This window comes from Cyprinus carpio, chromosome B11, assembly GCF_018340385.1.
Source record: "Cyprinus carpio isolate SPL01 chromosome B11, ASM1834038v1, whole genome shotgun sequence".
NCBI lineage: Eukaryota > Metazoa > Chordata > Actinopteri > Cypriniformes > Cyprinidae > Cyprinus > Cyprinus carpio.
The window spans coordinates 11,151,024-11,164,554 of NC_056607.1; the positions used below are offsets into that span (position 1 = coordinate 11,151,024).

The 13,531-nt window shown below is 35.8% G+C and overlaps 1 protein-coding gene across 1 annotated transcript in view; it reads right to left on the reverse strand.

Moving 5' to 3' along the window:
- Positions 1–801: 801 nt before the first annotated feature.
- Positions 802–13,531, reverse strand: part of LOC109054567 (thrombospondin type-1 domain-containing protein 7B-like) — a 54,087-nt gene continuing 41,357 nt past the window's right edge. Inside the window, exons 15-29 of the mRNA XM_042733912.1 lie at positions 12,900–13,074; positions 12,547–12,553; positions 11,113–11,270; positions 10,482–10,635; positions 8,909–9,047; positions 8,694–8,809; positions 8,491–8,605; positions 7,039–7,184; positions 5,589–5,763; positions 5,234–5,407; positions 4,920–5,015; positions 4,676–4,758; positions 3,698–3,890; positions 2,274–2,361; positions 802–1,932 (exon numbers count right to left, since the gene is read on the reverse strand). Of these exons, the coding sequence (XP_042589846.1) occupies positions 1,854–1,932; positions 2,274–2,361; positions 3,698–3,890; positions 4,676–4,758; positions 4,920–5,015; positions 5,234–5,407; positions 5,589–5,763; positions 7,039–7,184; positions 8,491–8,605; positions 8,694–8,809; positions 8,909–9,047; positions 10,482–10,635; positions 11,113–11,270; positions 12,547–12,553; positions 12,900–13,074 (1,898 nt within the window). The 3' untranslated portion in view covers positions 802–1,853. The remainder of the gene's footprint in view (positions 1,933–2,273; positions 2,362–3,697; positions 3,891–4,675; positions 4,759–4,919; positions 5,016–5,233; positions 5,408–5,588; positions 5,764–7,038; positions 7,185–8,490; positions 8,606–8,693; positions 8,810–8,908; positions 9,048–10,481; positions 10,636–11,112; positions 11,271–12,546; positions 12,554–12,899; positions 13,075–13,531) is intronic.

A 13,531-nucleotide genomic window follows, 5' to 3' on the forward strand; every position in this document is an offset into this window, starting at 1 on the left:
TGTGAAAAATAAGCTGCAAAATATTATTTTAATTGTTAACACAGATGAATATGTAATGCATATATAATTAAATTTTTGTATTTTTAAATGATTTTTTTTTTACTATTGCAGGGTGATTTAAACTTAAATATATTATTTTAATTTGATTATAATTAAATTATATTAATATAACTAATATATTGAAACAATTTACTTTAAAAGGCTAAAAAATAAATGTATATGTTTACACACACACACACACACACACACACACACACACACACACACACACACACACACACACACACACACACACACACACACACACACACAGTTCTGTTAATATTACACATAACAAAAGTTGAATATTTGTATTAAATATGGTCTAGTTAATTGTGAATTACATGGCCACTAATGCTTAAAACTCAGATTATTTCTTAGGATGTCCTTGATATTACTTGTTATTGTTGTATACTTATAGAGCATAATATCAGCAAATGAGAATCAAGCAAAAACCTGACAGTTAGGTTTTCTATAATTGTATCCTACTGCCATCTACTGGCCCATGCACCTAAATGCAGCTGTGTAGCACCTGCGTTTTACTCATTTGATCTCATCTGTTGTAACTAATGCACATCCTAATTACAATTCATAAGAGGACAGTCTGGGCTTGGGCCACAGTATTTGGCTTAGTGTATTGATACTGATCAGAAATGACAGCAGCACCGTTCCAGAACCGCAAAGACGGAGAGAAATCTCAAACAACACAACCAGAGACTGAAACAGGCATGCGAAAAATCCTACCACATGAAACAACGCTTATCTAAATATAAGATTCCTCTCTGAGATTCTGATTTATTTATAAACCACTTGAAGACACAGATAGAAAATATTCACAGCATACACATTACAAAAGAACATGTCACAAGGATAACAAATGCAGCTTAACAGGGTGATTTCAAAAGAATTGTTTAACACCTAATAGGGAGGCTATCTGAAAGGCTATGTAGGTTTTAAAACATAAATAAATTAATAAATATGGCACTTAAGATGGCACTAATGTAGTGCATCAGAAACCATCCCTTTTTAGGGATCTTTAAAGGCATAGTTCACCCAAAAATAAGAAATTAAATAAACAAACAAAACAAAACAAAAAACAATTCTGTTATCATTGTCTCCGTCTTATGTAAATTCAAAATTATATGACTTCCTTCCTTCTGCAGAACATAAGAGATTTTTAATTAAATGTTTTTAAGGATGTTCTGTTGGTTCTTTTTCATGCATTTACACTGAACGTGGATTTCAAAAAGAACACAAAATCATCATAAAAGTACTTTATACAACTGGCTATTGAAAAAAAAAAAATCTATTTTTTTTGCCTGTTTCACAGAAGATAGAAAGTCATACCGATTTGGAATGAAAGAAGGGGATGAAAAAACCCTTTATGAGTGAACAATTCCTTTAACACGAACATTTCCTCATGATGGGCACCCTCATACACACACACACACACACACACACACACACACACACACACACACACACACACACACACACACACACACACACACACACACACACACACACACACACACACACACAGAGAGACATACACACACTCACGCTATGGTACTGTAGACATGATGCCACATTCTGTTTTGGCTGTATGACATTTTCCTCTGTGCAGATCCTCAACTCTCTCTAGACAGCCTCACGTTTGTCTTTGTGCCATTTAAACATCCAGTCAGCACTGTCTCTGGTCTGGCTCATTGTCGTGCTCAGCTTGTGTGCTGCTGTAAATGTTTATGTTGTGGTCTGAAGGATGCCAGACGTGTGTTTTGAGCGTGTTTCAGCATTGCATGCTCATGGGGGGCTCACATATCCACATCCCCATCATATGCCAGAGCCAGCGCCTTCTGTGGACTGCTGCTGGGACTGTCTTCTGGGTTTTTACTGAAACGCAAAATATACAAGCATATGTGTAAACTCACAACAACCGCCTTGCTTAATAATTTGTTGCAGTTTAAACTATCACCACTAGAGTGCAGAACATACATACGTAGCCATGCTTCATATACAGTATGAGTTTACTAATTAGGAAGATTTTTTTTGCCTTAAAACATATGCCAGTTGTTTATTTTAGAGATAATGTTTAGTCAGACAGTCATTATGGCAAAATAAACCGATGGGAGGGTGATTAGGACCCTGATTGTTTTATTATGTGAGAAGAAAGAGAATGATAGAGTCATATGAAGAACATTAAACTAATACAGCCATGTAAAAATCAGTCTCACCACAGGAGGAAGGACATAATGATGAGGAGGAGGATCACGACAAACCCGGCCGCCATCAGCCCATATACCCACAACTTGACACGACCATCTGTCAATCAAAATAAACAGTAATGCTCACAAAGTACAGCTTTTGTAAATCATTCTGACTTGTTGAGAAAACAACAGAATAATAGAGTGTTGCAAAGATGACATATTTTTGAAGGCTAAAACTCAGAAACAAGTTAGCATTTTATCGTCTTTGGCATCGTCGTCATCGTCATCATCGATCTGACGTCAATGGTTTTTTTGAACAAGCTTTTGGTTAAATGTCTGAAATAAGCTCAAAATATTTTCACATCTTATTCCACAACAAAAAATACATCAGTAATACCTCACTGTGATTTTTTTAGAGGTTTTTTAGAGGTTACATATCATGAAAATCTGACTTTTTCAAAGTTTAAGTGCTATAATCGGGTCCCCGGTGCATCTACCAATCCAGAAAACGTGAAACAGAACAACCCATTAATTTTTTCTTTTTGGTATGCCTTTCGCTGCAAGCGTGTGAAAAAATGAGCGTGTCAGATTTTGACCCATTCCCCCCCGTGATGTAGAAAGGGGATCTTATTATAATATTACCAACCCTTAATCTGCAAGTTTTCACCCACGGCGCCATCATTTTGTTTTTGCAAGCGACAATGGTATAGCATTTCTAACACCATAGTGAAAGTTCAAGCACAGCATGCTGCTAACTGTTCTGTATTCGGCTGCACTGATGAGCAAAGAACACTATTTAGAGTCCCAGCCTCAGAGGAGACAAGAGAGCAGTGATTTATTGATTTATTTACTGTGTATTACGCTGCTGCCACAAAGATCTGATATAAACATGCGATTTCTTTCCCAGCTGTTTTCCTTCACAGACATAACCGACTGTTTTTGTAACTCGTGTGTTTTTAACATAAACTTGTTTGTATTGGACAGTTTAAGCACAGTAAGACATAAAAGAGAACTTAGTTTAGTACTCACATGATATAATAAATTATGTTTGGGGTATTTTGAGCTGAAACTTTACAGACACATTCCTGGGACACCTTGAGATTTATATTACATATTATAAAAAGGGGTATAATAGGTGCCCTTTAAATAAAGACTTGTATTGAAAGAGACTGAAAGAGTTGCCGGAAAATGGATGGTGGTGAGATTGAAATCATGCAACCATGGTGTAGTTTGTTTATCTTTCATTTAGTTTTTTACTTCAAAATCCTATTGGGAACCAGGGTGTGCTAGAACATGCTAATGCATAATAATAGACTTTTGTTGGTCACAGAGTTTATTTTCAACAACAATCCAATAGCTACTAGAAAGGGTGATGCGTAATGCTAGTTTCCAGGTGGCCTAAAAAAACCATTGCGTCACTCTGTAGGAAAGCATATGGGTGTTGGTAGTACCTGGACCAAGAGGCTGCAGCGCCCAGTCCTTAATGTGGTTCTTGCTCCAGGCGTGCTCTGGTCTAAGACGGCCTGCGGTGGTCTTTACATCTGCCTTCTTATGGTCCAGTCCTGGGATTCTGGTACAGTAGTCAAGGAACCCATGAGAGGTCATGACCTCCGTGAAGCCCTTCTCACAACCACAGACTCCATTCTGACAGAAAGACGGAGAGAGTTTATGAGAGCCATCATCAGAGCGATAGGGCATCATGGTGACAGCTGGATACTGAGATGTGCTACGTTCAACATAAGGAGACATACAGTTGTTAATTGCATGGTGTTAGAGGGTGAGATGAAGTTGTGATATGTGATAATGAAGGTATTTACATTTCACCAAAGTAGACTGCCAAATGATGCCACACTTTATGAACTCTCAGCATCTGGCATAGCTCATTTTCATATTAAAATAGGATTCAGTGCTGGTGAATGTTATATTATTGTAATTAAGGCACTGGGTGATGTTACCATTATCCAACACCATGGTTTAACAGCAGCTGTATTATCAAAAGGGTGACTCTCAAGAACAGGTCACTATCATATTTCACTTTCCCTATTTCATATTTCCTCAGACATTTATACTTAGAAATAACAACAGTAACAACAACAGCAACCATTATTATTATACATATCACAACCATCCCAATTTTTGTTACTGTAATAAATATTTCATACATTCATAAATTTCATTTAATACATTTATTTCAGCTTGATTTCAGTTATGACAATGATTTTTAATCACTTTAGTTTTAATTAACAATAACTATACTGGGAGGAAGGAGAGGAAAATGTGCTTAATTTAAAAAAAAATTCAAATTGTCACAATGCAATAAAAAAGGTCCTTTTAGAGTTTTGGGATGAAATTGGACCTGGACATTCTTTGTGACATTCACCCAATAATGAATGAGATTGTGTGTTGTTGACAAGTGTTCTGGGTGTCACCTGTGTGCAGAAGGAGAAGGGTTTGGTGCAGGGTGGGTGACACTGTCGTATGGCAGAGGGCTGGTTCTGAGCAATGCAGCCTCCTAATGTACAGAAACACTGATTACATTTGGCTAAAATTAAAATCTGACGTTATGTTTTCTCAAGTCCTTTCCATGGCTAAAAAAGGTAAAATAAGATATGAGGTTGATTTTTAATGATACTATTTTGAGAATTAATGCATTCTTAATGCAATAGTGCACACCTGTGACGTTGACGCCATCAGAGCGCTGGCACCACACCAGTCTACGGTTATGCCTCCATTCACCAGTCATCCATTCATAACTAAGACACGTTCCTCCTGAAAGAACAGACAGAAACACACTAGAGTGCTTTTCTGGTTTTGTGGCTGAACAACACTTCCTGTCTATCACTTCTCCATTTTGGAGCTTTTTCACAAACAGCTAGAGAGGAAACAACAGCTTGGCAAAACAACAGCTTGGAACTACCCTTTTCAGTATCAAACTCAAACTCAATCAGATGGCTTGGTGTGTTTCTCCTGTATGGCTTGCCACAAACCTCGGCATGGTCGTGTCTCATACATCTGGCTGGGACATGTGTCCTGGTTCTCCGGGACCTGTGTGACTACGGCTCGAGAACGAGCCTGTCGACCCCACGTCTCAAAACTCCGCCCATCCAAACACAGCAGCTGACACGAACTCCATGGTGACCATTTAGTTAGGTGACATTCTCCTGACATACGAAACAGAAGTTACAGCCAATGAGCAGTTGCCTAAAGCTCCTCAAGACATATGTGATTAATTAAAGGTGATTAACCCTGCCGTTATCACTAATTAACCCTTCATTTAGATAAATGTCACCATTAAGTAGTCACTGTGTAATTATTTAGCTTTGTGTTTTGTGAGATGCAGACCTGGACAAGGGATTATGCAGGGCTGCAGTAACTCCATCTCGCTGACTTTGCTCTGGGAATTTCCCACACACATTTTATCCTCTACTGGAATGGGCTGAGGAGGACCTGAAAGAGAACCCCAGTGCACTACACAGGATATTTCCCTCCGACTTGTTCCCTCGCCACAGTTGGCCCCCTGCAAACAGAGAGAGAGAGAGAGAGAGAGAGCGATTACAGACAGAGCCGAAGTGGATTTCAGCTGTCTGTCACCTACATGATTAAAAGATCGAAAGATCAAGATTGCGATGTTATTTTGGGCTGTTGAGATGTATTTTTAATTTTCTGTGCGCTGCTCAAATATATCAGGACATTTTTCTAGATTCTGTTATTTAGAAAGTGTAAATCTGGTGGGTAGAAAGAAACCGCTCCAGATTTAACCAGAATATAATTGGCTCTTAACACTGTGAGGAGGCCCCCGCATGGGCTTGTGTCCAACACGCAAAATGATTCACAGCTAGAGAGTGTTTCTGATCGCTTGCTGTTCTGATTGGCTAAAGAAGTGTGTTGCTCCCCTGACTCATTTTTTATTTCATAATTATATACACTTTACAGTTGCATATTCGACATCCTTCATTTGTACTTATTTAATTTTTTTTTTTTTTATAACTAAAAGTGAATCTTTGTTGTCATTTATAATGATATACTTTTTAGGTTATTTTTTTTTATTTTTTTTTACTGACATACACTACCATTGAATAGTTTAAGATTGGTAAGTTTTTTTTTTTAATGTCTTTGAAAGAAGTCTTATGCTCACTAAAGATGCATTTATTTGCTCATATGGTACAAAATTTTACTACAATTTAAAATTATTCTATTTTCTATTTGAATATATTTTCAAATGTAATTAATTACTATGATGCAAAGCTGAATTGTCAGCAGAAATTTCTCCAGTCTTCAGTGTCACGTGATCTTTCAGAAATCATGCTGATTAGCTGTTCAAGAAACATTTCTTATTATTATCAATGCTGAAAATGGTTGTGCTGTTCAAAAGTACATTACTTTAAAATAGAAATCTTTACTGTCACTTTTGATCAGTTTAATGCATGTTTTTATTTATCTAAATGTTTTAGTTTCTTAATTCCCCCCTATACTGTATGCTTTTAGTTGTGAAATGAATCAGAAGGGGACAATTACATTTGTGAATGGGTTTTGCCATTACTTACTTTAATGTGATGCCGCACCTACATAAAGATCTGAGATTGAGAAAGAGAACTCTATCAGCATGGATGATTTTATTCATATGATGAAACCCTGACATGATGCATTCACTTTGACAGTTTAATGGAAAGCAGTAGCCTTCAGCTGTGTGAATTTCTTCAGCCTGTTCACTTGGGCATGTAAAGGACAACGTCTCAGCAGCAGCGGCTGTTGTTTGAGTTGAGCTCAATCAGGTGTACTGCATCAATACTACCTCCACCCTGCATGCTCTCCAGTCCCCCAGTATCCAGCTGTAGCATGGCCTGATGGGACAGGGGCGAGTCTGGGAGAGCTGAGATGGACAGGGGCGACCTCCTTCACCGGCAGACTGCAAAACAACCCTGGATCGTGTCATTTGACCTGGAAAATGTACATACAACAAGACAAAAACACATGGGATCAGAAGCATGTAATAAGCTCTCTGGGAAGAGTTTACTTGTGGGACCGGCAGAGCCTTGAATTGAGATAAATGAGACTGATGAAAGCTTTTAATTAAACCCCTAACAACAGCCAAGTTCAAGGAAGCGTGACTGAACTCTCAAGGTTGTAAACAGCTGTGTGCTATCTTTGCAATAAATACTAGATTAATTTTTAAAGGCCAGTGTTGAAATGGTAAGCACCACTTATGTTTTCATAAAAAAATTAAGTTATATTATTTTAAAATAATAATAATAATAGTAATAATAATAATAACTATTAATTAAAATTTTATTTGCCAGTATTGAAAAAGGAAAGCATCACTTGTTTTCATAAAGAAACATAAAGTTTTCATAAAGTTATATTACTATAAAATAACATGAAACATTTATTTATTAATATTAAATAACTAAATTTGTAATTATTATTATTATTTTTTAATTCATTTTAATTTCCGGTATTAAAAATGAAAACACCACATTTTCATCAAAATGTGGAAAAAAAATATTAAATATTCTGAAATAATTTTATTTATTAATTTTAAACATATTTATTTATTTATTGTTTGTTTGTTTGTTTGTCAGTGTTGAGAAGAAAAGGATCACTTATGGTTTTGATAAAAAATTTTTTTATTATTCTAAAATATTTATCATCATCATATTATTATTATTATTATTTAATTGTTCACTTTTAAGAAGAAAAGCACCACTTATGTTTTCTTCAAAAATATAACCAGTTTTTATGTTATATATAACATATAATGTTATATAGTTGTAAAATGTTAATAATAATAAAAATGTTTATTGTTATCATAGTATTTATAATAATAATAAAAGTTTATTATTATTGTTATTATATTTTTTATTCATTTTATTTGACAGTATTGAAAAGGAAAGCACCACATTTACATCAAAATACAAACAAATATAAATTATAAAATAATTTTAAATATTTACTTTACTTTATTTACTTACTTACTTATTTGTTTGCCAGTGTTAAGAAGGAAAGGTCCACTTATGTTTTTGATCAAAAAATGAAAAAGGTTATATAATTCTAAAATATTTGTCATCATCATCTTATTATTATTTTGTTATTGTCCAGTTTTAAGTAGGTAAGCACCACTTATGTTTTCTTCAAAAAAATATAGCAAAAAGTTATTTAAAAAATGTTATAAAACTGTAAAATGTTAATAATAACAGAAATAATAGTTTATTCTTATTCTTCTCATTATATCAATTGGAGATCATACTTTGGCTTCCACAGGTGTGTGAACATTCTGACCAGGTGGACCACTCTGTAATCAGGCAATTAACAGGGCAGCCCACCTCACAGGGGGCAGAGAGCTTTCCACGCGAAGGACCCAACTAAAAAAAGAGAAGAAAACAATAAAATAACTGGATTCCCATTAGAGCTTTTGCTGAGAAAGAATCCCAGAGAGAAAAGAACAGTCACCTCTTTGCACATGCTCAGTTCCACCATCTTCCCGTCGCTGCGGACACAGTTCAGGAGTCTGGTCTTAATCCCACGGCCGCATACTGCATTTTCACTGAGCTGACAGCTGCTCCAGTCCACAACATATACACACATAATTCACTTCACTCCATAACATGGACAGACTACATTTGAGAGTCTTTGAATTGTGCAAGTGTAAATGCTTGTAACAGCACCTGAGTAAACGTAGGAGTATTTGAGACAGGTTGTATTGATACAGGCTTGAGTCTGGTTTAGATCAGGGCAGGTATGATCTCCTTCTGGCCACCTCAAGACACTTCTACTCCTCCACCTCAAATCACCCTCATTACAATCCTGGAGGAACGCAGGCATGAATCACACATGCAAATACACCAGTACACAATCTTATACAGTGCCTTGCGAAGGTATTCATACCCCTTCATTTTTTTTCTTCACATTTTATGTTGCTGCCTTATGTTAAACTGCTTTAAATTACTTTTTTCCCACATCAATCTACACTCCATACTCCATACACCATAATGGTAAAGCAAAAATAGGTTTTCAACATCTCTGCAAAAATTTTTAATCATAGAAAACTTTAATTATCCAATTGCATAAGTATTCATACCTTTTTCTGGGACAGTTGAAATTTAGCTCAGGAGAATTAATATTACTTATAGATGTTACGACACTTCAAGTTAACCTGTGGCAAATTCAATTGAATGGGTATGATTTGGAAAGGCACACACATCTTAATAAAAGGTTTAACAGCTGATTATGCATATCAGAGAAAAAAACAAGCCCTGAGTTCAAACGAACTGACTGTAGAGCTCAGAAACAGCAACACATCTAGTGAAGAGTTCAGAAAAAAATTGTTAATCAAAAAATAAGCATCTGCCCCAATCCAACCTGATAGAGCTTGAGAGGTGAAGAGGTGTGGTGAAGAATGGTAGATAATTTCCAAATTCTGATGAGCAAAGCTTGTCGGCTCAAACAAAAAAGGATTGAGTCTGTAAAGATGCTTCAGCTAAATATTTAGTTAAGGGTATGAATACTTATGCAATGTACTTATTTCAGTTTTTTTTTTTTTTTTTTATACATTGACAGTTCTGTTTTTGCTTTGTCAATATGGTATATGCAGTGTAGATTGATGTGGAAAAAAGTAATTTAAAGCAGTTTACCATAAGGCAGCAACACAAACAAAACATGAAAAAATGAAGGGGTATGAATAGTTTTTCAATGCTCTGTATATATCCTAATGGGGACTTCCCATTCATTGTGTTTACAATAATGCATTTACAACACAAGCCTAAGGGACAAGTCATTCTGGAAGATTTAAAAGCAGAAATTCATAACTTATTTTGGTAAAGCACTTCTACTAAGTGTGTTATTTGAGCTGTAAAGAAACATTCCCTTAATTTAGCTGATTATAATTACTACAGAAAAATCAGTGCAGCTTTTGCCAATTTTAGATATGAATTAAGATTATTTAATCATTAATGAAGTCCTTTCTTGTAGCGACTCTCAACAGTCTATCATCTAACAGGAAGATGATGTTTTTCTATTCTCCCGAGGACGATTTTAAAAAGTTCAGATTCATAAGTATAATAAAACTTTGATTTTGTTACCTGTCCAGTATTTTAGCACTACTGTGAATCATTTTGATAATTCCACTGCAATATCGTATATTTACTAAGGCAATAAATGCTTTGTTTTAATCATCTCATCATAACAAGCTTCCATCCATCTTGACATTTTATTATCCATTCATCCATCAGTCAAACTGACCACGGTACATTTGGTCCACTGGCTCCACTCTGATGTCACACAGTGGGCGGGGCACGGCAGTAGACAGGTCTCGACTGTGATTGGCTTTTCGTCCTGGTCACACAGTGAGTCATCCACAACCTCATCCTGGTTTTCTCCTCCCCTTTTCAAGCAGCTTCAGGTCAGAGACAAACAAATGTTATTTTTTATCGTTTAAACTGAACCATTACGAACCTAAAATTCAGACATCTAGGCACCTCCTAAGCAAAGAAAATGTTACGTAGTCAGGGTGAGAGCACAAATTCAACCAGAAAACGTTGTTGTTTGGTTATAACATTACCCATGGTTTCCCTGACCTCACTTTAGTCTGAAGGGCAGAGTTACGACCTCACTTATCTTTAAGAAGCAGAGTTATGACCCCATGAATCTGTTTGGCACTGTTGTGACCTCTCCTTGGTTTTGAACGCTGACTTATGAGACAATTTTGCTGTGTGACGCATACAGGATCTGTTTTATCATTGTACCACGGAGGTAAAACACAATATATTGTGCTGTCGTTCTCTGGCAGAATGGGGACATTTTAAAATACATTCTTTAAAACTTTTTTTCTGAGATTATTTGCTTATTTAATGGCTCACTGTGATGAGCTCACCGGATTTTGCCGGTCCGGAAGCCCTCTCCGCACACAGGCTCGGGCGGTTCAGCACTCGTGAGATTGTTTGGTGGGTTTAGCACACACATGGACCAGGACTCCACTTCCCACACATACTGACTGCAGTCAGAGTAACAGGGCAGTACCTCAGACACCTGCTCACAGACAAGAGAGCTATGTTTTGATTTATGGCAGCACGCACACAAGTATGTGTTTTTTGTGTGTCTCTGTGTATACAAGAATATACAGAAAAAATACAGCATGCAAATGGTTATACAAGCAGACACATACTGTACACAAAGATAAAATATTATAAACACATTTACACACAAAAACATAGTTCTCTAATGTACTCACCTGAGCCTTTGTATATATTCAAATCAGCAGAACAAGAAGTGGAAAGGAAAAGTAAAGCAAATGAATGAAAAGGAAATGAAAAGGAAATAAAAAAGGAATTCAAAGAAAGGCAAAGCAAATGGGGAAATAGAAAATTAAAGGAATGGAATGGGAAAAGGAAAGGAAAAGGGGAAATGGAATGGATGCAGAAAATAATTATATAAAAGGAAGAGGAAAATGAATGCGCAAAAGAAAAGAAGAAAGAAAAGGGTGGAGTGGAAAGGGGAAATACAGCAAACAAAGCAAATGAACAAGGAAAGAAAGGAAATTAAACAAATATGGAAATGAAATGGAAACAAATGAAAGACAAGTGAAAGGAAATGGAATGGAATGTATAGAAAGAAAAAGAATTGAAAGGGAGAAAAAAAATTAATTAATAAGGAAAGAAAAAAATAAAGATGGAACAGGAAAAAGGGGAAGGAAAGGGGAAATGAAAAAGGGAAGGGAAAGTAAAACAACACAAAGCAAAAAAATAAGGAATAAAAAGAAAAAATGAAAGGAAAGGGAAAGAAATTGAATAAGTAAAGAAATGGAAAGGAAGTGGAAAAGGAAAGCAATAGGAAAAGAAGGGAAAGAAAAATAAAAGAAAGCAAGCAGAAAGAAATGTGAAAGTGGAGGAGGAGGAAGAGGAAAATAAAAATAATGTAAAGGAAAGTAAACAAAGATGGAATAGGAAAAAGGGAAAGAAAGAGGAAAAGAATAGGGGAAAGGGACAGAAAAAGAAAGGATAGATTTTCCATTAGTTTCTATTAGAACATGTTCACCCCCACCATAGATTTGTTATTTAGTGGCTCATTTATATGAGAGAAATGGAGCTGAAGGAAATTCTTGCCGACTTCACTTCAGATCAATGAAACTTTAATGTTTCTTGACCTGCCCTGAAGGAATATAAAATAAAGAGAGTGAAATAAAAGGGAAAAAGAGCAAAAAGCAGAGGGGATAAGAGGTTCAGTCCCTGGAGGTCTTGATCCTCTCCAGTCTTGTCTTACTAGAACAGAACGTGGTTGAGAAACATTGTGGAAACAGCTCAAAGTGGGAAGCCTGAGGAAGACCCTCAAAGTCAGGCCAAATAAATAATAAATTATACAGTAGGTTTACACACACTGCCTTGTCCTCTGTGACTCCAAAACACAGATGAAGATACAGTACTTATGAATTTATGAACACATATAATTTAAGCATACAAGTGTGGGCATGTATAATTTCACAGCAGGCGATTTTCCTCGAGGCTAATTTAAATAGACTGAACAGCTCAGTTATCAAGCTAAAAGTCTCTGGATATTTTAAGTTCTCAGAACAACTCACGTCTTATTTGGACTAATTAGTTTATCTTTATTTATTTATTAGATGATTGATGTAGTAGTAGTAGTGGTGAATCATTCTTTCTTGACTTTTTGTAATTGAGTTTTGGGCAGGGTCGACCTCCATTGAAAGGCTTCTCTCGAAGCCACTGAGAGCGAACTTTTACACCCCCACCACAGGAGGCACTGCAGGCGGACCAATTCGACCACTCACTCAGTTTACAGTCCGTAGAACAGGGAACATGACACGATTCATCTTCAAATCCTGTAACAGCATACACTTCCTTAGAGATACAGTACATGGAATATACAATATAAATGATTATACTAACAATATAAGTCTTTGCTATCACTTTTTATTCATTTAACACATCCTTGCTGGCAAAAAGTATTAATTTATTTTAAAAACAAATCCTGATTATAAATCAGCATATTAGAATGATTTCTGATTGATCATGTGACACTAAAGACTGGAGTAATGATACTGAAAATTCAGCTTTGCTTTACAGGAATTACTTATATTTACAAATATATTAAAACAGAAAACTGTTATTTTTAATTGTAATAATATTTCACAAATAATAAAAAAAAATTGTATTTTAATCAAATAGACACTAGAAACTTCTTTAAAACATTAAAACTTTTCACAGCAGTGAAATTATTCAATATCATTTGCTAAGTATTCACAAATCAGTTGCTTAGTCATCATGGGGCATGGAGTA